This window comes from Amblyraja radiata, chromosome 3, assembly GCF_010909765.2.
Source record: "Amblyraja radiata isolate CabotCenter1 chromosome 3, sAmbRad1.1.pri, whole genome shotgun sequence".
NCBI classification, from domain to species: domain Eukaryota; kingdom Metazoa; phylum Chordata; class Chondrichthyes; order Rajiformes; family Rajidae; genus Amblyraja; species Amblyraja radiata.
In genome coordinates this window covers 23,267,974-23,293,748 of record NC_045958.1, presented here as the reverse complement: position 1 = coordinate 23,293,748, position 25,775 = coordinate 23,267,974, and the positions used below count along the sequence as shown (strand labels likewise).

General features: G+C 46.0%; 1 protein-coding gene across 2 annotated transcripts in view; it reads right to left on the bottom strand.

The window, feature by feature from the left end:
• Positions 1-25,775, bottom strand: part of LOC116970862 (aminopeptidase Q-like) — a 135,132-nt gene that overhangs the window by 92,078 nt on the left and 17,279 nt on the right. For both annotated transcript variants that reach the window (XM_033017461.1, XM_033017460.1), the window contains exon 2: positions 7,295-7,437. In XM_033017461.1, the coding sequence (XP_032873352.1) occupies positions 7,295-7,437 (143 nt within the window). The remainder of the gene's footprint in view (positions 1-7,294; positions 7,438-25,775) is intronic.

Below are 25,775 nucleotides of genomic sequence, written 5' to 3'. Positions count from 1 at the left end.
GGCCGATTAGGAAAAGGGGAGATGCAACGAGACCTGGGTGTCATGGTACACCAGTCATTGAAAGTAGGAATGCAGGTGCAGCAGGCAGCGAAGAAAGCAAATGGTATGTTAGCATTCCTAGCAAAAGGATTTGAGTATAAGAGCAGGGAGGTTCTACTGCAGTTGTACAGGGTCTTGGTGAGACCACACCTGGAGTATTGCGTACAGTTTTGGTCTCCTAATCTGAGGAAATACATTCTTGCCATAGAGGGAGTACAGAGAAGGTTCACCAGACTGATTCCTGGGATGGCAGGACTTTCATATGAAGAAAGACTGGATAGACTCGGCTTGTATACGCTAGAATTCAGAAGATTGAGGGGGGAATTTATAGAAACTTACAAAATTCTTAAGGGGTTGGACAGGCTAGATGCAGGAAGATTATTCCCGATGTTGGGGAAGTCCAGAACTAGGGGTCACAGTTTAAGGATAAGAGGGAAGTCTTTTAGGACCGTGATGAAAAAATCATTTTTTACACAGAGAGTGGTGAATCTGTGGAATTCTCTGCCACAGAAGGTAGTTGAGGCCAGTTCATTGGCTATATTTAAGAGGGAGTTAGATGTGGCCATTGTGGCTAAAAGGATCAGGGGGTATGGAGATAAGGCAGGGATGGGATACTGAATTGGATGATCAGCCATGATCATATCGAATGGCGGTGCAGGCTCGAAGGGCCGAATGGCCTACTCCTGCACCTATTTTCTATGTTTCTATGTTTCTATGTAACTTCTCATCTTTGAGCACTAGCATCAGTTTGTAATTACTGTGTATTACTGACCAAAATACTGGAGCAATGCTGAGTACTGCCACCATCGTGACTTTGGTAGCTTCAGCTGAGAATAGCATAGGTTTATTAATTATGACCTATATGGTACTGGAGAGGTTAATTTGTTGCATGTTATAAGTTCTGGTTTTGCAAAAGCCCAATTTGTACTGCTGATACACAGCTGCTATATTGTCAACTCCATTTGATGAATAGAAGGCTGCTTAATAACCAATGAGGTTGTTACAGGCTTCTGTAAATTGCATCTCTTGCCCCAGGGCGTAGTCGTTGTTAAGTTGATTGTTAAATGTAAATGCCAATAATTAGTAGTTCTGATTGGTATCAACTTAAATTTAACTGGATGGGTGTCAGCGTGGATTTGTGCCTGGAAGGTCATGTTTGACTAATCTTCTTGAATTTTTTGAAGAGGTTACTAGGGAAATTGACGAGGGTAAAGCAGTGGATGTTGTCTATATGCACTTTAGTAAGGCCTTTGACAAGGTTCCTCATGGAAGGTTGGTTAACTGTTGGGTATAAATGCAGGAGTAGCAAGATGGATTCAACAGTGGCTCAATGGGAGAAGCCAGAGGGTAATGGTGGATGGTTGTTTATCGGGTTGGAGGCAGGTGACTAGTGGGGTGCCTCAGGGATCTGTGTTGGGTCCTTTGTTGTTTGTCATGTACATCAATGATCTGGATGAAGGTGTGGTAAATTGGATTAGTAAGTATGCAGATGATACCAAGATAATGTTGTGGATAATGAAGAGGATTTCCAAAGTCTACAGAGTGATTTAGGCCATTTGGAAGAATGGGCTGAAAGATGGCAGATGGAGTTTAATGCTGATAAATGTGAGGTGCTACACCTTGGCAGGACAAATCAAAATAGGACGTACATGGTAAATGGTAGGGAATTGAAGAATACAGTTGAACAGAGGGATCTGGGAATAACCGTACATAGTTCCTTGAAGGTGGAATCCCATATAGATAGGGTGGTAAAGAAAGCTTTTGGTATGCTAGCCTTTATAAATCAGAGCATTGAATATAGAAGCTGGGATGTAATGTTAAAATTGTACAAGGCATTGGTGAGACCAAATCTGGAGTACGATGTACAATTTTGGTCGCCCAATTATAGGAAGGATGTCAACAAAATAGAGAGAGTACAGAGGAGATTTATTAGAATGTTGCCTGGGTTTCAACAACTAAGTTACAGAGAAAGGTTGAATAAGTTAGGTCTTTATTCTCTGGAGCGCAGAAGGTTAAGGGGGGACTTGATAGAGGTCTTTAAAATGATGAGAGGGATAGACAGAGTTGATGTGAACCAGCTTTTCCCTTTGAGAATAGGCAAGATTCAAACAAGAGGACATGACTTCAGAATTAAGGGACAGAAGTTTAGGGGTAACATGAGGGGGAACTTCTTTACTCAGAGAGTGGTAGCGGTGTGGAATGAGCTTCCAGTGGAAGTGGTGGAGGCAGGTTCGTTGGTATCATTTAAAAATAAATTGGATAGGCATATGGATGAGAAGGGAATGGAGGGTTATGGTATGAGTGCAGGCAGGTGGGACTAAGGGAAAAAAGTTGTTCGGCACGGACTTGTAGGGCCGAGATGGCCTGTTTCCGTGCTGTAATTGTTATATGGGTGAGGGGCCCTGATTCTCTCAAATATAGTTTGGGCCTATAACAGTTAATTTTTAGTAAAAACTGCATTTAACATCATCCAGATAGATGATAACTAATGTTCTTGAGTTCTGAGCAGCCAAAGCTCCAGTTTTATAAATTTGGTAAATATACCTGGGAACTGAAGTTAGCCTATTTTGCAACGCTTTAACTGTTACAGAGAAAGGTTGAACAAGTTAGGGCTTTATTCTTTGGAGCGCAGAAGGTTAAGGGTGGACTTGATAGAGGTTTTTAAAATGATGAGAGGGATAGACAGAGTTGACGTGGAAAAGCTTTTCCCACTGAGAGTAGGGAAGATTCAAACAAGGGGACATGACTTGAGAATTAAGGGACTGAAGTTTAGGGGTAACATGAGGGGGAACTTCTTTACTCAGAGAGTGGTAGCTGTGTGGAATGAGCTTCCAGTGAAGGTGGTGGAGGCAGGTTCGTTTTTATCATTTAAAAATAAATTGGATAGTTATATGGATGGGAAAGGAATGGAGGGTTATGGTCTGAGCGCAGGTATATCGGACTAGGGGAGATTATGTGTTCGGCACGGACTAGAAGGGTCGAGATGGCCTGTTTCCGTGCTGTAATTGTTATATGGTTATATGGTTATTATACACCCATCCAGATAAATTTCAAATATCTCCGGTGATCCCATAATGGTAAACTGTATAGCATGCATCTTTGAGATCGATGCTTGCCATATAGCTCCTATAGAAATCAGTTGTTAGACCGTAACAAAGTTAACTATTCTGCAAATCTGTACTGCACATACGAGTTAAATCTGGATGAAGTGACAAAATCCATCTGTCAACCTGTCCTAAAAGGCAATCCTGCCCATAATACTGGGCCTGCCTCGATGACAACTCCGGTCCCAATTCTAAGTCTGCTTGGAACCTATGTATAAGTAATCACATGTTATCATCTGTTTTTTAAACCAGATCTGAATCTCATGTTGTTTTTCATTATCATTTGTACAAAAACACAGGAGTAAAAATTACCAACATGTAACTGGTCCACAATCCCATGTTTCGGAAAACCCAGACCCACCTACCTCCATGGCTACCGGTGGTCTTATGGTAAGCCCAAAGGCCGCTGATGCGGGTTCCTTTTCCCTCCTTGATTGGGGAGTAGGACTGGTAGGGTGCGTGGATTCCATGTTTCTCCTGAGACCGGCTTGGGTCTTGGTCTGAAACCTCATCATACTGAGCCTGCCTTGTAAGACAATTCTGGCCATATTGCCATGCCAAGCTTTCAGGCTACCACCGGCTTCAGTGAACCGCTTACCCCCTATGGAGGTGTGGGGTGTGTTGTCGCCTACCGATGAAGCTTGCTCGTTGTTGGTACTTGATTAGTCCGACAGCTTTTGCTTCCTTCTCCTGGTCTTCCCTGAAGAGAGGATTCGGCGGCTGGATCATTCCCTGGATTTCGCCCTCCAATGTCACCCTGATAGCGCTGTTCCCTTGCTGGCACTTGTAGCGTGAGAACTCTGGCCCCTTCCGGGTATTCTGCCAACGGCTGGAGACCAACTCTTCCGGCAGCAAACCCTTTGTTTGCAAGTACTCTTGAGGCCATATGCATGTGCTTAAGTATGTTCATACTTTAAATTTGAGATCAGTTACATACTGACCACTCGCACTCCCCTCCACAGAGAGTGAGATTTGTAGGCAGCCTTGAAAACAGGGGTTGCCGCAGGCCCCTGAGGATACCTGCGCTGACATGGCCCCTCCAGTGGACCTATATCAGGTTTTTTGCTTTGGGTCAGACTGAAACTGACCCTGGATGCTCCTCTCCTCAGAGCAGGAGACATTTGTGCAGACCTGAAACAGGTTCCGCTCCCTGCGGGTTCTCCATAATACCCGGGCTGATTACTCCCTCCTTTGGAGTATATCATTGTGGAGCACCTCTCCACCAGGTGCTCCATGTGGGTTTGAACCTTTAAACACATTACCCATGAAGGAGGGAATCCTCACCATCCGGAATCCTCCTGGCCCGACTTGTTTGCGGGCTTTCTCCTTGCGCTCCCTTCCTCAGAGAAAGAGATAATATAGTGGCTAACCCTCCAATTGGGTTTGCCTAGGTACACCTGGCCCGTTTTGTTTTGAATGAGCGGGCCTCTTCCCTATGCTCCCCTCCGCAGAGAGGAGATATAATTTAATGGCTAACCCTCCAAACGGGTTTGCCTAGGTACTCTTGTCCCGTTTTGTTTAAATGAATGGGCCTCTTCCCTACACTCCCCTCCGCAGAGAGGGAGATACAATTTTTATGACTAACCCTCCAACGGCTGTCTAGGTGCTGTCGGCACCAGTCCGACGCTCCTGGCTCCACTGCCAGCGATTCGAGAAGCGAATTTCGACCGCCGCCCACTTTTCGCACTTCCGCAATCTCCGTAGCATGTCCCGCGGTCCGTTTGCGGGTATCCCCGAGGTCATGACCGGGATTCCCTATGGTCCGTGACCGGGGTTCCCGCGGTCCATAGTGGTTTACCCGCGGCCCGTCCGGATTTCGCCCCCAATCCAGCAGGCAAACTCTGTAATGAGTTTCCTGCAATACAAAAACCAACCCCAGAGGTAAGTTTAAAACTTACCTTGTTGGTTTAAACTTACCGCTGGACAGCGCAAATGCTGCCGCCAGTCGGCTCGTTTGCGTGAAGCGAGTCAACGTAATGACGCGTCAAGTGGGATGACGGCCTTCTTCACGTAGTCACTCATGTGACTCCGAAGTAAAATTGAATTTGGTGGCCTGCACTCTGCTTGAAATGCTATGAAATTTAATTTGGTGGCCTGCACTGTTTGAAATGGAAGTTCAAGGAATCACCGTGAGTGAACTGCCAGCCCAGCAGCCCTGAGTGATTGAATTGCCAGCCCACCAGCCCTGAGTAACTGAGCTGCCAGCCCAAGAATTCATTCGGCCCACAATGTCCATACTAGCCCTCTGGAAACCAGTCTCTTTGGCCCACAACACCCATACTAGCGCTCCAGAGAGCCCCCCCCCCCCTCACTGGCCACCAATATTAGAATTGGTGGAGAGGTGCGCTATTGCATTGGGGGACCAGCCCTCCCGTGTGAACATGGGACCCAACAGGTCCCACTTAGGCTAGTCCCACTTAAATTAAGGAGCACAGTGAATCTTATGCAAGTCTGTGTTTTTACTGGATTAATTGCAGCCTGCAAAGATTCCTCACCCACATGTAGTCCAGGGTGGGTTGCTGCCTCCAGGATAAGCAGGACCCACAAACATCTGTATGCAATTCTGATTGTTAAACTATAGGAGGGGAGTGATTATGTAGGCAAGGGTGCCGAGGAAATTAACCAGGAAGTTGCCTGGGATGGAGTGTTTCAGTTATAAACGGGGTTATGTGTCTGGGATTATGGGGAGAAGGCAAGAGAATGGGGTTGTGAGGGAAAGATAGGTCAGCCAAGATTGAATGGTGGAGTAGACTTGATGGGCCGAATGGCCTAATTCTGCTCCTAGAACATGAACTATGAAGAGAGACTGAACAGGCTGCATTGTTTTCATTTAGCGGAGGAAGCTGAGAGAGGATACAAAATTCTGATGGGATTTGGAATCTTGTTCACCAGAGCAGAAGTGTTTAAATATAAGCGAGCTTGGTTTTAGGGTAAGGGGCAAGAGGTTTAGAGGGTATCTGAGAATGTTTTTCATCCAGAGGGTTATTACAATTTGGAACACTCTGCATGATGTGAAGGCAGAGGTTTTTGAAGGAACACTCAAACCAAGTGCTAGGATTTGGCTAAGGATCAAGCGCTAGTAAAAATGGATTAGTATGGATGGGCACTTGGTTTCAGGCACGGAAATCGCTATCAAAATATGGAGGGGACCGGGGGACAGGGGACAAACATTTTTTTTTTGCCTCTGCGCGCGCATGCTCACACTCACACATACACGCGCGAAGGTTCGGAGGCTCAATCCAGCGCTAAATGCAGCTCAACTGCCTGTCTAGCCAGGTTAACCTACAGCCCTGCCTGGACTGACGGGTCTCCAGCGCTGCTTCTCCGCTCTGGCCATATTTCCCGCAGGTCCAGGCAGGGCTGTAGGTTAACCTGGCGGGACAGGCAAAGTTGAGCTGGGTTTTGCGTTGCTTCTCGTCGCTGGCTGTGGGCCTGGAGGTTCAGCTCCCATCTGACTCCCGACCTCTGGCCACCCATGGGGGGGGGCACTCGGGTGAGGACGGGGCAGCGCCGCAGAGCCGGGATCGATCCATGGATCGATCCGGGATCAGCCATGATCATATTGAATGGCGGTGCAGACTCGAAGGGCCGAATGCCCTACTCCTGCACCTATTTTCTATGTTTCTATGATCCTGGCTGCGGATGAGGCGCAGGTCTGTGCCGAGAGTGTTTTGGCATGTCTCCCTCCTCCAATCACCACACTCTATCCACAGTCCCACCCACCCCCTACTCCTCCCTCCTCCAATGATCATGCTGAATCATCATGTCCCGCCCCCATTGCCTGCTGACCGACGTCTCTCTCGTCCAATCGGCACCGTCGATCAGCAGTGTCACCCCCACTGTCTCGCGCAAAGTGGAGATTTCACCGGGTTTTAAAATCCGGATTACAAAAACTTGGGGGGAGATGACCCCCACCTCTCAAAACAGAGGGGGAAGTGTCCCCCCTGATCCCCCGAGATATCCGCCCCCTGCTTGGTTGGCATGGATATGGTGGGAGGAAGGGCTTATTTCTGTGCTGTACGGCGTAGCATTATAAACTAACATATATACAGGTATGTAAAAACTGACATGTGTGGACTAGTTACCAGAGGCACAGCTTAATTGGAGAACCCGCAAGACCTTTAGAAAACCATTTAATTGCATTTACTCACAGATTGCTGGCATGTTAGAGAGTGCCACAAACTGGGGACGGTGCACTAGTCTGATGTCAAAGGTTGCCTTCATAGCAGGTTCATCAAAACATGGGAAAACTGATCGAGCATATACCGGTTCCATCTGTGATGCAATGACGGTTCTGAATGAAGAAAAAGCAACATGAATATTTATTTTCCTTTAAGACAAAAAAGACAAAAGTACACAAGTAGAAATGATTCATATTCTGGATTATATATCTTCCAGTAGACCATTCGCTGAAATTTACAGAGAGCAATCTTGGATATAAACCACGGTTAGAACCCATTAGATGGAGAACCAGAAGACATAGGTTTAAGGTGAGGGGGAAAAGATTTAATAGGAACCTGAGAGGCAACGTTTTTACACAAAGGGTGGTGGATGTATGAGCTGCCAGAGGAGGTAGATGAGGCAGGTACTATCACAATGTTTAAGAAACATTTAGACAGGTACATGGAAAGGATTGGTTTATAGGGATCTGGGCCAAATGTGGGCAGGTGGGACTAGTGTGGATGAGGCATGTTGGTCGGCGTGGGCAAATTGAGCCAAAGGGCCTGTTTCCACATTGTATGTCTATGATCATTGACACGGTCAGTTCTATAGAAGAATTCTCCATTTTCCTGGGATTCATTGATGTTGCTACCACTATAGCTTACAGTTTGGGCATCTTGTACTTGGCTGCAACAGGTGCCATCAAATGGAGGACACTCAAGCCTTTCTGTGCATCCTTGTACCCAATGAAAAATAACATAACAAAATTATCCAACAACAGAAACACATTCATTTTCCTTTTGCACTCCCCATGCAAGTCATCCCCATTAGTCGTAAAGCTGAAGTTCTGCACATTTCCCAGATCCAGGCCTCAGGACGAGTTTCCATAGAACGTGATATAATGAAATTTTCCTCTGCCCAAAACTGGTCATTTAATGTGATTGGAATCCGGTGCAGAAATCATCTCAATCCCAAGGTAGGATTCACCAAGTGGTCAATGTTCTAGGATGAACTGAACAAACTAGTTACTCACTGTCAACAACTCTTCCGTTTGAGGCTAGGATGCTGTCTTCTTCACAAACTAGCACTGGCTGAATATATTTTGGTTTAGTTTAGCGATGCAGTGTGGATACAGGCCCTTCGGCCAACTGAGTCCACATTGACCAGCGATCACCCATACACTAGTTCTATCCTTCACACTAGGGACAATTTACAGAAGCCAATTATCCTACACACCTGCACGTCTTTGGAATGTTGGAAGAAATCGGAGCACAGGAGAAAACCCACACGGTCACAGGAAGAAGGTGCAAGCTGCATACAGGCAGCATCCGTAGTCAGGATCAATCCCGGATCCCTAGCACTGTAAGGAAGCAACTCTACCGCTGCGCCATTGTGCCGCCCCACCAGGCTGCATTTTCCAACCAGGCTCACACTCTACAGAGAGTGAAGGAGTGAAGGTGTTATGATAAACCCCTATGGCAAAAGAGCACCTCACCAGCTGTGCAGATTCAGGAGTCAATAGACAATAGGTGCAGAGGTAGGCCATTCGGCCCTTCGAGCCAGCACCGCCATTCAATATGATCATGGCTGATCATCCCCAATCAGTACCCCATTCCTGCCTTCTACCCATATCCCCTGACTCCGCTATCTTTAAGAGCCCTATCTAGCTCTCTCTTGAAAGTATCCAGAGAACCGGCCTCCACCAACCTCTGAGGCAGAGAATTCCACTGACTCACAACTCTCTGGGAGAAAAAGGGTTTCCTCTTCTCCGTTCTAAATGACTTACCCCTTATTCTTAAACTGTGGCCCCTGGTTCTGGACTCCCCCAACATCGGGAACATGTTTCCTGCCTCTACCGTGTCCAAACGCTTAACAACCTTATATGTTTCAATAAGATACCCTCTCATCCTAAACTCCAGAATCCATGCCCCTCAGCACTGCATGCATCACATTTCACCTGACTGGCCCAGATGTTCTTGTGCACCAACTCCAATTGAAAAAATGCTATTGTGTAATTATAAGTGGTTTAATACGGAGCAGAGCACTGTGGTGCAAACCTCTGTCATGCGCCCCAACCAGGTAACCTGACTCCTGACTTTTTGGCAGAATTTCTGTTTGACCTCACACCCTTTCCATTGTAAAACTCTCCCAAATAATGTGAACAATATTTCCACACATAAATTTCATCAGCAATGAAAGATCAGTTCTTTCTTGTAGACCAGCCAGCTTTTACTCACCTTAATTCCCATGGCCTGAGCAAAACACAACATGCTAGACAAACTCAGCACTAAACATTCCCTCCACAGATGCTGCCTAACTTGCTGATTTCCTCCAGAACTTTGTGCTATGCTCAGAACTTCTGCAGTTCCTTGCGTCTCCCATGAACCTTTGCTCACCTAAAGGGTCCCAACCCGAAATGTCGCCTATCCATGTACTCTAGTGATGCTGCTTGACCTGGTGAGTTACTCAAGCACTTTATATCGTTTAACATAAACCAACATCAACAGTTCTTTGTTGCTATCTAAATTGCTTCCTTTGATCTTACCAACAGCTCAATACAACCTCACACGTACCTCAAATATGAAGGTCAAAGTCATGGTCAATGTTAGTTTTCTCGTCTCAGGCTGCTCCTGCAGATGCTGCCACCTCACATTTTTGCCTTTTGTTGCTGCATTAAGGAAGCCATAAAAATTCCACATACTGTTGGAGTCCAGTGGAACAGTCAGCAAGGGCACAGAGACTGCCATGCAATTGTCTACAAAATGTACCAATTCACAGACTCCACAGAGGGAGTTCTCTGGCAATACCAACCAGCCTGGGGTTGGCTATAGTCCCGTTGGGGCTGATGGTCATCTTCCACATAGAAGATGCCACCTTTAAGCACTGTTCTTCACAAGTAGATCCTAGTGCCTCTGATCCTTTGGGAGTACTATTCCACACCACCTATTACTACTGAGTTAGTTCACTCATTAGTGAAGCTGGGAGAAGGTTGCTTGCATTGTGGCATGTCCCTTTAAAATATGGTTCAGGCTTATGGATATAACATTATAAACATGTTTAAATGTTGGTTGGTACAAATACAGTTATGAAAGTTGAAGAATTCATTGCACAAATATATTAACTACATCATCAGTTCTATAGACTCAGGAACAGTTCCTATGGATTGGAGGGTAGCTAATGTTATCCCACTTTTTAAGAAAGGCGGGAGAGAGAAAACAGGGAATTATAGACCAGTTAGCCTGACATCGGTGGTGGGGAAGATGCTGGAGTCAATTATAAAAGATGAAATAGCCGAACATTTGGATAGCAGTAACAGGATCGGTCCGAGTCAGCATGGATTTACGAAGGGGAAATCATGCTTGACTAATCTCCTGGACTTTTTGGAAGATGTAACTAGGAAAATGGACAAGGAAGAGCCAGTGGATCTAGTGTACCTGGACTTTCAGAAAGCATTTGATAAGGTCCCACATAGGAGATTATTGGGCAAAATTATGGCACATGGTATTGGGGGTAGAGTGCTGACATGGATAGAGAAGTGGTTGGCAGACAGGAAACAAAGAGCTGGGATTAACTGGTCCCTTTCAGAATGGCAGGCAGTGACTAGTGGGGTACCGCAAGGCTCGATGCTGGGACCACAGCTATTTACAATATACATCAATGATTTGGATGAAGGGATTCAAAGTAACATTGGCAAATTTGCAGATGACATAAAGCTGGGTGGCAGTGTGCAATGTGAGGAGGATGCTATGAGAATGCAGGGTGACTTGGACAGGTTGGGGGAGTGGGCAGATGCATGGCATATGAAGTTTAATGCGGATAAATGTGAGGTTATCCACTTTGGTAGCAAAAACAGGAAGGCAGATTACTATCTAAATGGTGTCAAGTTGGGAAAAGGGGAAGTACAACGGGATCTGGGGGTCCTTGTACATCAGTCTATGAAAGTAAGCATGCAGGTGCAGCAGGCAGTGAAGAAAGCGAATGGCATGTTGCCATTTATAAGAAGATGAATCGAATTTAGGAGCAAAGAGGTGCTTCTGCAGTTGTACAGAGCCCTAGTGAGATCACACCTGGAGTATTGTGTGCAGTTTTGGTCCCCTAATTTGAGGAAGGACATTCTTGCTGTTGAGGGAGTGCAGCGTAGGTTTACAAGGTTAATTCCCAGGATGGCGGGACCGTCATATGCTGAGAGAATGGGGCAGCTGGGCTTGTACACTCTGGAGTTTAGAAGGATGAGAGGGCATCTCATTGAAACATGTAAGATTGTAAAGGGTTTGGACACGCTAGAGGCAAGAAACATGTTCCCAATGTTGGGGGAGTCCAGAACCAGGGGCCACAGTTTAAGAATAAGGAGTAAGCCATTTAAAACGGAGACGAGGAAACACTTTTTCTCACAGTGGTGAGTCTGTGGAATTCTCTGCCTCAGAGGGCGGTGGAGGCAGGTTCTCAGGATGCTTTCAAGAGTGAGTTAGATAGGGCTCTTAAAAATAGCGGAGTCAGGGGATATGGGGAGAAGGCAGGAATGGGGTACTGATTGGGGATGATCAGCCATGATCACATTGAATGGCGGTGCTGGCTCGAAGGGCCGAATGGCCTACTCCTGCACCTATTGTCTATTGTCTATTGAATTTGGTGGCCTTGCACCCAGCTTGAAATGGCATGAAACTGCACTTGAATTTGGTGGCCTTACACCCTGCTTGAAGTGGCATGAAACTGCACTTGAATTTGGTGGCCTTGCACCCTGCTTGAAGTGGAATGAAACTGCACTTGAATTTGGTGGCCTTGCACCCTGCTTGAAGTGGTATGAAACTGCACTTGAATTTGGTGGCCTTCTACCCTGCTTGAAGTGGAATGAAACTGCACTTGAATTTGGTGGCCTTGCACCCTGCTTGAAGTCGTATGAAACATAGAAACATAGAAACATAGAGAATAGGGGCAGAAGTAGGCCATTCGGCCCTTCGAGCCTGCACCGCCATTCAATATGATCATGGCTGATCATCCAACTTAAAATCCTGTACCTGCCTTCTCTCCATACCCCCTGATCCCTTTAGCCACAAGGGCCACATCTATCTCCCTCTTAAATATAGCCTATGAACTGGCCTCAACTACCTTCTGATGCAGAGAATTCCAGAGATTCACCACTCTCTGTGTAAAAAATGATTTTTTCATCACGGTCCTAAAAGACTTCCCTCTTATCCTTAAACTGTGACCCCTAGTTCTGGACTTCCCCAACATCGGGAATAATCTTCCTGCATCTAGCCTGTCCAACTTCTTAAGAATTTTGTAAGTTTCTATAAGATCCCCCCTCAATCTTCTAATTTCTAGCGAGTACAAGCCGAGTCTATCCAGTCTTTCTTCATATGAAAGTCGTGACATCCCAGGAATCAGTCTGGTGAACCTTCTCTGTACTCCCTCTATGGCAAGAATGTCTTTCCTCAGGTTAGGAGACCAAAACTGTACGCAATACTCCAGGTGTGGTCTGACCAAGACCCTGTACAACTGCAGTACAATACAATACAACAATACAATACAATACCATTTATTGTCATTTGAGCCTCAGTGAGGCTCAAACGAAATTCCGTTTCCACAGCCATACAAACAAAGACAATTTCCTACAGACATACACACAATTTAATTCACACAAACATCCATCACAGTGAACCCACTGTGATGGAAGGCAAAGTCTTTTCTCTCCCCTGTTCTCCATTTCTCTCCCGATGTCCAAGCCCCAAGCGGGCGATGCTAAGTCCCACGGCCATTTTAGGCCGTGCCGGGCGATTTACGGCCCCGCTCCCGGTCTAAAAGCCACAATGTTGGAGCCTCCGGTGGGCGCTGGAATGTCCCACAGCCATGTAGCCGTGCCGGGCGATGTAACATTAGTTATCACCTATCTGGATGATGTTAAACGCTGTTTTTACTAAAATTAACTGTTATAGGCCCAAACTATATTTGAGAGAATCAGGGTCTCTCACCCATCCAGTTAAATTTAAGTTGACACCAATCAGAACTACTGATTATTGGCGTTTACATTTAACAATCAACTTAACAACGACTCCGCCCTGGGGCAAGAGATGCAATTTACAGAAGCCTGTAACAACCTCATTGGTTATTAAGCAGCCTTCTATTCATCAAATGGAGTTGACAATATAGCAGCTGTGTATCAGCAGTACAAATTGGGCTGTTGCATAACCAGAACTTATAACATGCAAAGAATTAACCTCTCAAGTACCATATAGGTCATAATTAATAAACCTATGCTATTCTCAGCTGAAGCTACCAAAGTCACGATGGTGGCAGTACTCAGCATTGCTCCAGTATTTTGGTCAGTAATACTCAGTAATTACAAACTGATGCTAGTGCTCAAAGATGAGAAGTTACATAGAAACATAGAAAATAGGTGCAGGAGTAGGCCATTCAGCCCTTCGAGCCTGCACCGCCATTCGATATGATCATGGCTGATCATCCAATTCAGTATCCCATCCCTGCCTTATCTCCATACCCCCTGATCCCTTTAGCCACAATGGCCACATCTAACTCCCTCTTAAATATAGCCAATGAACTGGCCTCAACTACCTTCTATGGCAGAGAATTCCACAGATTCACCACTCTCTGTGTAAAAAATGATTTTTTCATCACGGTCCTAAAAGACTTCCCTCTTATCCTTAAACTGTGACCCCTAGTTCTGGACTTCCCCAACATCGGGAATAATCTTCCTGCATCTAGCCTGTCCAACCCCTTAAGAATTTTGTAAGTTTCTATAAGATCCCCCCTCAATCTTCTGAATTCTAGCGTATACAAGCCGAGTCTATCCAGTCTTTCTTCATATGAAAGTTCTGCCATCCCAGGAATCAGTCTGGTGAACCTTCTCTGTACTCCCTCTATGGCAAGAATGTCTTTCCTCAGATTAGGAGACCAAAACTGTATGCAATACTCCAGGTGTGGTCTGACCAAGACCCTGTACAACTGCAGTACAATACAATACAACAATACAATACAATACCATTTATTGTCATTTGAGCCTCAGTGAGGCTCAAACGAAATTCCGTTTCCACAGCCATACAAACAAAGACAATTTCCTACAGACATACACACAATTTAATTCACACAAACATCCATCACAGTGAACCCACTGTGATGGAAGGCAAAGTCTTTTCTCTCCCCTGTTCTCCATTTCTCTCCCGATGTCCAAGCCCCAGGCGGGCGATGCTAAGTCCCACGGCCATTTTAGGCCGTGCCGGGCGATTTACGGCCCTGCTCCCGGTCTAAAAGTCACAATGTTGGAGCCCCCGGTGAGCACTGGAATGTCCCACAGCCATGAAGCCGTGCCGGGCGATGTACATCCCCGCTCCGGGTCGTTCCAACCCCGCGACACAGGCTGGAGAAGTCGCGTTGCGGGAGCTCCGGAAAGCGGTCTCTCCCCCCCAGACCCGCGAGCTCCCGATGTCCCAGTCCACCGGACCTGCGGCTGCGTTGCTGGAGCCTCCGAGTCCCATGAGTCGAGTCGCAGCAGCGAGTCACCACCGCTCCCCACGCTCCGAGGCCGGCCAGCCCCACGATGGTGAGTAGTCCGCAGCTCCGCAGTCTCCCGAGCCCACCGGGTCGTTCAGGTTGGAGGCCGCTCCACGGTGCTAGGCCCCAACGACAACGGAGACCCGACAGGGAAAAGGTCGGGTCTCCCGGACAGGGAAGAGATTTTAAACAGTTTCCCCCTCCCCCCCATCCCGCCCCCTACATATACACATTTAAAACCAGTATTATAAAAACACCAACACTACATTTAACTAGACAAAAAATTAAAAAAAAGACAGACAGGCTGTAGGGGCCGCTGCAACGGGTGAGTCGCGCAGCCAAATGTAGAACCTCCCGGCTCCTATACTCAAATCCTTTTGCTATGAATGCTAACATACCATTCGTTTTCTTGCACTGCACTTGAAACTGCACTTGAATTCGGTGGCCTTGCACCCTGCTTGAAGTGGTACGAAACTGCACTTGAATTTGGAGTTTTACAATCTGCTTGAAGTGGTCGGAAACTGCACTTGAATTTGGTGGCCTTGCACCCTGCTTGAAATGGTATGAAAATGCACTTGAATTTGGTGGCCTTGCACCCTGCTTGAAGTGGTATGAAACTGCATGTGAAGTTGGTGGCCTTGCACCCTGCTTGAAATGGCATGAAACTGCACTTGCATTTGGTGGCCTTGCACCCTGCTAGAAGTGGCATGAAACTGCACTTGAATTTGGTGGCCTTGCACCTTGCTTGAAATGGAATTTCAAGGAATAGCCTCGAGTCAACTGCCAGCACACCAGCTGTGAGTGAGCTGCCAGCACATCAGGCTTGAGTGACTGTGCTGCCACCCCAAGCATCTATTTGGCCCTCAATGTCCATACTAGCCCTCTGGAAACTACTCCCTTCAGCCCACAACACCCATACTAGCGCTCCAGAAAGCATCCCCCCACCCCCACTGGCCACCAATATTTGAATTGGTGGAGAGGTGGAATATTGTGTTGGGGGACCAACCCTCCCGTGTGAACATGGGACCCAATGGGCCCTACTTAGTCTAGTATATATTTATATATATGTGTGTGCATATATATGCAAGGAATGGAAGGACATGGATGACATGCAGGCAGAAGGCATTAGTTTAATTTGGCATCATGTTCAACATGGATATCATGAGGCAAAGGGTCTGTTCCTGTGCTCTAGATGCAGCGATGCGTGTATCATCAGTGCCAGGATAAATGGCAAAGTCAGGTGCAACCCATTTCTCTAGAGCACTTTGACTGAACAATTCTGCAGTGGATAAGGTTGCAGGACAGCCCTAAGGCACCTCTTGCCATATAAAGTCCAGGATCCCAATCTACTGCCAGTGTTGGTGGAGCAGCTGGAGGTGATCTGGTTTTGCTGCAAGCAATGCAAGAACTTTGGATTGGATGGACTTCAAGCTCACCCGCTGCAGAAGACATGTTCCCTAGGCCCACCCACATGCATAATACCACCAAATTTAGTGCCTCATTCTCACTGACAGGTGGATATTATTCAGTACAGCTTATTCTGATAATAAATCTTTTTGTGGATTGAGAGAAAAAAAAGAGGAGAACATTGGTGGATTGAGAGAAAGATGATTATTTTACATTTACTTTTAGAGATACTGTGTGGACACAGGCCCTTTGACCCACCGAATCAGCACCAACCAGTGATCACCCCATACACTAGCACTATCCTGCACACTATGGTCAATTTACAACTTACAGAAGCCAATTACCTTGTAAACATGTACGTCTTTGGAGTGTGGGAGGAAACCGGAGCACCTGGAGAAAAGCCACATGGTCACAGGGAGAACATACTAACTCCGTACAGGCAGCACCCGTAATCAGGATGGAACCTGGGTCTCTGGCACTGTAAGGCAGCAACTCTACTTCTGCACCACTGTGCTGCCAAATTATGTTTATAGGTGCCTTGTAAGACTACATTATATTTCAGGCAATCATTTAAAAAGCACCCTGTAGCTGAGTCCTCTCCCATTTGTAAACCTTGGCCCACAACCGAGCAGATCTCATTGGCACCTTTCCCACAAAACCCATGTATTGCGGGTACTGCCAGGCCCAGAGAGATCAATTCAGATAATTGATTTGGGCTTCCCCTGTAAAATGATGCCAGCACTCGCTGCGAATGAGCTGTTGCTGTGACAGGAAATCTGCAAATGGGAAAAACCAACCAGGAGGTACGCTCTTTACCGGAGAAGACTCCCGACAGCATCAACTGCTCAGAGAAGTTAAGGGCCTGTCCCACTTAGGAGACCTAAACAGCAACCTCTGGTGACCTTGCCCGCCACCCAACAAAAAATCAAGGTCGAGGTGACCTGCAACCTCCTACTACCTCCCACGCATATGTTGAAAACCTTCCTTGACTATGAAGAAAACCTCCTTCGACCTCCATTGACCACCTTCGACTAGCGTCGCAACCGGCTTCGACCAGACCTGCGACTAAAAAATTGTCGATTTTTGAAACGGCAACCTATTTTTCATTGATCTATGTAAATTGGTAAACTTTGCAATTTGCAAAAGTTGCAACATTGATAAAGTTGCAAAACTTGACAAAATCTCAAACTAAAATCAGTTACGTTAACTTCTCTTTATTTCTGAAGGAAACACCCAGCTACCCAGCCATCACTCCTGTGTTTTGTAACCACATTTGCTCTTGCTCTCAAGACTTTTTAGGAGCTGTCCCACTTGGGCGCCCTAATTGGCGAATTTAGAAGAGTTTGAAAAAAATGACATGATGAAGACCTCCTTAGACTATGCAGAAGACCTCCTTCTACCTCCTTCGACTATGTTGAAGATTAGCTTCGACAAGCTACGACTAGCTATGACTAACTTCGGGAAAATTGGACACCGAATAGTGGAGAGTGAAGACGATCTCCTTTGATCTCCTTTGACCTCCCTTCGACCTCCTTTCGACTATGATGAAGACTATCTACGACTACCTTCGACTACCTTCGATTACCTACCATTAACATGCTGACCTACTACGACCTATTGCGTTTTTTAACATATTGAAATAAACGCCGTGGCCTAGCTGAGGCCTCGAGTCGCGGAGACCACTCTCAAGCATGAAGGAGAGTTATGAAGATCTCCTACGACCTGTCGACCATGCTGCGAATATGAGTCGAGGGCAAACTCGCCAGAAGTCGCGGATTAGGTCGCCCAAGTGGGACAAGCCCTTTACACTCTGAGAGTTTTACATTCTCATGAGTGCAACATAATTGCCCCATGTTTTCAAGGCTCTTCATGGCCTCAAATCTGCCTAATTAATAATCCCAGATCCATCACATGTGCTACCAATGAGTCCTAAACAGCACATTTTACATCAAAAGCAAACTCTTGTAATTTGCTAGAAAATAATTGCAAATCCCACTGGCTCTGCATCTTGCTTACTGGAGCCCAATTTTAATATATATTTGTCAAGCCTTTGATATCATTAGATATTTGATTTGGAAGTAATTCAACTTAGCAGTATGGAGTAACGGAAAAAAGACTGATAATGAAGTACTCCGACTGGCCTGAAATGTCTCAATTTCTTGCCATAACTATCAGCAAACAAAATGAAGAGAACCCATGCAGAATTTACTACAAAGGGAAATTGGAGGGGTATTTAAGACAGAACAAGATGATAGTTTTATAAGTATACTAGACAAAGTGGGACCCGTTGGGTCCCATGTTCACACGGGAGGGCTGGTCCCCCGACGCAATATTCCACCTCTCCACCAATTCCAATATTGGTGGCCAGTGGGGGGGCTTTCTGGAGTGCTGGTATGGGTTCTTGGGGTGGCAGCTCAGTCCCTCAAGCCTGATCTGCTGGCAGCTAACTCACAGCTGGTGGGCTGGCAGTTGACTCATGACTATTCCTTGAAATTCCATTTCAAGCAGGGTGCAAGGCCACCAAATTCAAATCCATGTTCCTACCATTTCAAGCAGGGTGCAAGGCCCACGAATTCAAGTGCAGTTTCCAACAACTTCAAGCAGGGTGCAAGGCCACCGAATTCAAGTGCAGTTTCATACCACTTCAAGCAGGATGCACGGCCGCCAAATTTAAGTGCAGTTTCATTCCACTTCAAGCAGGGTCGAAGGCCACCAAATTCAAATGCAGCTTCATACCATTTCATGCAGGGTGAAACCACCATAAAACCACACAAAACACCAAACTCACAGTTCAGTAGACATTCAGTGTGTTCAGTTGATTCACAGCTCAGAGTTATGACCTCTCCCTCCCCCATCATGCAGAGACTGAGTCACACCCACACTTCCGGGTTTTATAACCACTCCCCCTCCCACCGGAAAAGGAGTGGCTTTCAGGGCGTGATTGACAGGAGAGAGATTCTCAACATTATTTAAACACTAATAACACTTTTATTTTTCATTGATGGGAAGAATTCTCTGCACCTGCTCAGCGGAGGGGGGACTGAGTAAGATGGCCAAAAATCACAGCCGTAAGTAGTAGCATTTTATCTTAAATCAATATACAGTGCAAACAGGAAGTAAGTTCATTTGCAGTAGTGCCTTTTAATTTCAAGCCAAAGTACCCAAGCCGCCATTTGCAGTAAATAGTGACTTTCAACTTCAAACCAAAGCACCCGAACAACCATTGCAGGTAGTGCCTTTTACTTCAAACAAACCATATTTTCATTTTCAAACCACATTAAGGGTACTCACAGTTGTGTAGACATTTGTTCAGTGTTATTCATAGCTCAGAGAGACGTGACCCTTGGCTTCATCCATCTTGCAGAGAGTGAGTGAGGCACACCACTTCCTGGTTTTATAGTCCCTCCCCCTCCCTCCAGCAGGGGCAGCAGAGAGAATGGTGATTTTGTTAAACTTCAAGCCAAAGCTCCCAAGCCACCATTTGCAGTAAATAGCACAATTCAACTTCAATCCAAAGCTCCCAAGCCACCATTTTCTGTAAGAAGTGCCTTTCAACTGCAAGCCAAATCACCCAAGCCATCATTTGCAGTAAGTAGTGCCTTTCAACTTCAAGCCAAGGCATGAAACTGCACTTGAATTTGGTGGCCTTGCACACTGCTTGAAATGGCATGAAACTGCACTTGAATTTGGTGGCCTTGCACACTGCTTGAAATGGCATGAAACTGCACTTGAATTTGGTGGCTTTGCAACCTGCTTGGAATGGAATTTCAAGGAATAGCCTTGAGTCAACTGCCAGCCCACCAGCTGTGAGTGAGCTGCCAGCACATCAGGCTTGTGTGACTGTTATGCCACCCCAAGAATCCATTTGGCCCACAATGTCCATACTAGCCCTCTGGAAACTACTCCCTTCAGCCCACAACACCCATACTAGCGCTCCAGAAAGCATCCCCCCACCCCCACTGGCCACCAATATTTGAATTGGTGGAGAGGTGGAATATTGTGTTGGGGGACCATCCCTCCCGTGTGAACATGGGACCCAATGGGCCCCACTTAGTCTAGTCTATATTTATATGTATGTGTGCATATATATGCAAGGAATGGAAGGACATGGATCACATGCAGGCAGAAGGCATTAGTTTAATTTGGCATCATGTTCAACATGGATATCATGAGGCAAAGGGTCTGTTCCTGTGCTCTAGATGCAGCGATGCGTGTATCATCAGTGCCAGGATAAATGGCAAAGTCAGGTGCAACCCATTTCTCTAGAGCACTTTGACGGAACAATTCTGCAGTGGATAAGGTTGCAGGACAGCCCTAAGGCACCTCTTGCCATATAAAGTCCAGGATCCCAATCTACTGCCAGTGTTGGTGGAGCAGCTGGAGGTGATCTGGTTTTGCTGCAAGCAATGCAAGAACTTTGGATTGGATGGACATCTTCAAGCTCACCCGCTGCAGAAGACATGTTCCCTAGGCCCACCCACATGCATAATACCACCAAATTTAGTGCCTCATTCTCACTGACTGCTGGATATTATTCAGTACAGCTTATTCTGATAATAAATCTTTTTATGGATTGAGAGAAAGATAATTATTTTTCATTTACTTTTAGAGATACTGTGTGGACACAGGCCCTTTGACCCACCGAATCAGCACCAACCAGTGATCACCCCATACACTAGCACTATCCTGCACACTATGGACAATTTATAACTTACAGAAGCCAATTACCTTGTAAACCTGTACGTCTTTGGAGTGTGGGAGGAAATCGGAACACCTGGAGAAAAGCCACATGGTCACAGGGAGAACATACAAACTCCGTACAGGCAGCACCCGTAATCAGGATGGAACCTGGGTCTCTGGCACTGTAAGGCAGCAACTCTACCTCTGCATCACTGTGCTGCCAAATTATGTTTATAAGTGTCTTGTAAGACTACAGTATATTTCAGGCAATCATTTAAAAAGCACCCTGTAGCTGAGTCCTCTCCCATTTGTAAACCTTGGCCCACAACCGAGCAGATCTCATTGGCACCTTTCCCACAAAACCCATGTATTGCGGGTACTGCCAGGCCCAGAGAGATCAATTCAGATAATTGATTTGGGCTTCCCCTGTAAAATGATGCCAGCACTCGCTGTGAATGAGCTGTTGCTGTGACAGGAAATCTGCAAATGGGAAAAACCAACCAGGAGGTACGCTCTTTACCGGAGAAGACTCCCGACAGCATCAACTGCTCAGAGAAGTTAAGGGCCTGTCCCACTTAGGAGACCTAAACAGCAACCTCTGGTGACCTTGCCCGCCACCCAACAAAAAATCAAGGTCGAGGTGACCTGCAACCTCCTACTACCTCCCACGCATATGTTGAAAACCTTCCTTGACTATGAAGAAAACCTCCTTCGACCTCCATTGACTACCTTCGACTAGCGTCGCAACCGGCTTCGACCAGACCTGCGACTAAAAAATTGTCGATTTTTGAAACGGCAACCTATTTTTCATTGATCTATGTAAATTGGTAAACTTTGCAATTTGCAAAAGTTGCAACATTGATAAAGTTGCAAAACTTGACAAAATCTCAAACTAAAATCAGTTACGTTAACTTCTCTTTATTTCTGAAGGAAACACCCAGCTACCCAGCCATCACTCCTGTGTTTTGTAACCACATTTGCTCTTGCTCTCAAGACTTTTTAGGAGCTGTCCCACTTGGGCGCCCTAATTGGCGAATTTAGAAGAGTTTGAAAAAAATGACATGATGAAGACCTCCTTAGACTATGCAGAAGACCTCCTTCTACCTCCTTCGACTATGTTGAAGATTAGCTTCGACAAGCTACGACTAGCTATGACTAACTTCGGGAAAATTGGACACCGAATAGTGGAGAGTGAAGACGATCTCCTTCGATCTCCTTTGACCTCCCTTCGACCTCCTTTCGACTATGATGAAGACTATCTATGACTACCTTCGACTACCTTCGATTACCTACCATTAACATGCTGACCTACTACGACCTATTGCGTTTTTTAACATATTGAAATAAACGCCGTGGCCTAGCTGAGGCCTCGAGTCGCGGAGACCACTCTCAAGCATGAAGGAGAGTTATGAAGATCTCCTACGACCTGTCGACCATGCTGCGAATATGAGTCGAGGGCAAACTCGCCAGAAGTCGCGGATTAGGTCGCCCAAGTGGGACAAGCCCTTTACACTCTGAGAGTTTTACATTCTCATGAGTGCAACATTATTGCCCCATGTTTTCAAGGCTCTTCATGGCCTCAAATCTGCCTAATTAATAATCCCAGATCCATCACATGTGCTACCAATGAGTCCTAAACAGCACATTTTACATCAAAAGCAAACTCTTGTAATTTGCTAGAAAATAATTGCAAATCCCACTGGCTCTGCATCTTGCTTACTGGAGCCCAATTTTAATATATATTTGTCAAGCCTTTGATATCATTAGATATTTGATTTGGAAGTAATTCAACTTAGCAGTATGGAGTAACGGAAAAAAGACTGATAATGAAGTACTCCGACTGGCCTGAAATGTCTCAATTTCTTGCCATAACTATCAGCAAACAAAATGAAGAGAACCCATGCAGAATTTACTACAAAGGGAAATTGGAGGGGTATTTAAGACAGAACAAGATGATAGTTTTATAAGTATACTAGACAAAGTGGGACCCGTTGGGTCCCATGTTCACACGGGAGGGCTGGTCCCCCGACGCAATATTCCACCTCTCCACCAATTCCAATATTGGTGGCCAGTGGGGGGGCTTTCTGGAGTGCTGGTATGGGTTCTTGGGGTGGCAGCTCAGTCCCTCAAGCCTGATCTGCTGGCAGCTAACTCACAGCTGGTGGGCTGGCAGTTGACTCATGACTATTCCTTGAAATTCCATTTCAAGCAGGGTGCAAGGCCACCAAATTCAAATCCATGTTCCTACCATTTCAAGCAGGGTGCAAGGCCCACGAATTCAAGTGCAGTTTCCAACAACTTCAAGCAGGGTGCAAGGCCACCGAATTCAAGTGCAGTTTCATACCACTTCAAGCAGGATGCACGGCCGCCAAATTTAAGTGCAGTTTCATTCCACTTCAAGCAGGGTCGAAGGCCACCAAATTCAAATGCAGCTTCATACCATTTCATGCAGGGTGAAACCACCATAAAACCACACAAAACACCAAACTCACAGTTCAGTAGACATTCAGTGTGTTCAGTTGATTCACAGCTCAGAGTTATGACCTCTCCCTCCCCCATCATGCAGAGACTGAGTCACACCCACACTTCCGGGTTTTATAACCACTCCCCCTCCCACCGGAAAAGGAGTGGCTTTCAGGGCGTGATTGACAGGAGAGAGATTCTCAACATTATTTAAACACTAATAACACTTTTATTTTTCATTGATGGGAAGAATTCTCTGCACCTGCTCAGCGGAGGGGGGACTGAGTAAGATGGCCAAAAATCACAGCCGTAAGTAGTAGCATTTTATCTTAAATCAATATACAGTGCAAACAGGAAGTAAGTTCATTTGCAGTAGTGCCTTTTAATTTCAAGCCAAAGTACCCAAGCCGCCATTTGCAGTAAATAGTGACTTTCAACTTCAAACCAAAGCACCCGAACAACCATTGCAGGTAGTGCCTTTTACTTCAAACAAACCATATTTTCATTTTCAAACCACATTAAGGGTACTCACAGTTGTGTAGACATTTGTTCAGTGTTATTCATAGCTCAGAGAGACGTGACCCTTGGCTTCATCCATCTTGCAGAGAGTGAGTGAGGCACACCACTTCCTGGTTTTATAGTCCCTCCCCCTCCCTCCAGCAGGGGCAGCAGAGAGAATGGTGATTTTGTTAAACTTCAAGCCAAAGCTCCCAAGCCACCATTTGCAGTAAATAGCACAATTCAACTTCAATCCAAAGCTCCCAAGCCACCATTTTCTGTAAGAAGTGCCTTTCAACTGCAAGCCAAATCACCCAAGCCATCATTTGCAGTAAGTAGTGCCTTTCAACTTCAAGCCAAGGCATGAAACTGCACTTGAATTTGGTGGCCTTGCACACTGCTTGAAATGGCATGAAACTGCACTTGAATTTGGTGGCCTTGCACACTGCTTGAAATGGCATGAAACTGCACTTGAATTTGGTGGCTTTGCAACCTGCTTGGAATGGAATTTCAAGGAATAGCCTTGAGTCAACTGCCAGCCCACCAGCTGTGAGTGAGCTGCCAGCACATCAGGCTTGTGTGACTGTTATGCCACCCCAAGAATCCATTTGGCCCACAATGTCCATACTAGCCCTCTGGAAACTACTCCCTTCAGCCCACAACACCCATACTAGCGCTCCAGAAAGCATCCCCCCACCCCCACTGGCCACCAATATTTGAATTGGTGGAGAGGTGGAATATTGTGTTGGGGGACCATCCCTCCCGTGTGAACATGGGACCCAATGGGCCCCACTTAGTCTAGTCTATATTTATATGTATGTGTGCATATATATGCAAGGAATGGAAGGACATGGATCACATGCAGGCAGAAGGCATTAGTTTAATTTGGCATCATGTTCAACATGGATATCATGAGGCAAAGGGTCTGTTCCTGTGCTCTAGATTCAGCGATGCGTGTATCATCAGTGCCAGGATAAATGGCAAAGTCAGGTGCAACCCATTTCTCTAGAGCACTTTGACGGAACAATTCTGCAGTGGATAAGGTTGCAGGACAGCCCTAAGGCACCTCTTGCCATATAAAGTCCAGGATCCCAATCTACTGCCAGTGTTGGTGGAGCAGCTGGAGGTGATCTGGTTTTGCTGCAAGCAATGCAAGAACTTTGGATTGGATGGACATCTTCAAGCTCACCCGCTGCAGAAGACATGTTCCCTAGGCCCACCCACATGCATAATACCACCAAATTTAGTGCCTCATTCTCACTGACTGCTGGATATTATTCAGTACAGCTTATTCTGATAATAAATCTTTTTATGGATTGAGAGAAAGATAATTATTTTTCATTTACTTTTAGAGATACTGTGTGGACACAGGCCCTTTGACCCACCAAATCAGCACCAACCAGTGATCACCCCATACACTAGCACTATCCTGCACACTATGGACAATTTATAACTTACAGAAGCCAATTACCTTGTAAACCTGTACGTCTTTGGAGTGTGGGAGGAAATCGGAACACCTGGAGAAAAGCCACATGGTCACAGGGAGAACATACAAACTCCGTACAGGCAGCACCCGTAATCAGGATGGAACCTGGGTCTCTGGCACTGTAAGGCAGCAACTCTACCTCTGCATCACTGTGCTGCCAAATTATGTTTATAAGTGTCTTGTAAGACTACAGTATATTTCAGGCAATCATTTAAAAAGCACCCTGTAGCTGAGTCCTCTCCCATTTGTAAACCTTGGCCCACAACCGAGCAGATCTCATTGGCACCTTTCCCACAAAACCCATGTATTGCGGGTACTGCCAGGCCTAGAGAGATCAATTCAGATAATTGATTTGGGCTTCCCCTGTAAAATGATGCCAGCACTCGCTGTGAATGAGCTGTTGCTGTGACAGGAAATCTGCAAATGGGAAA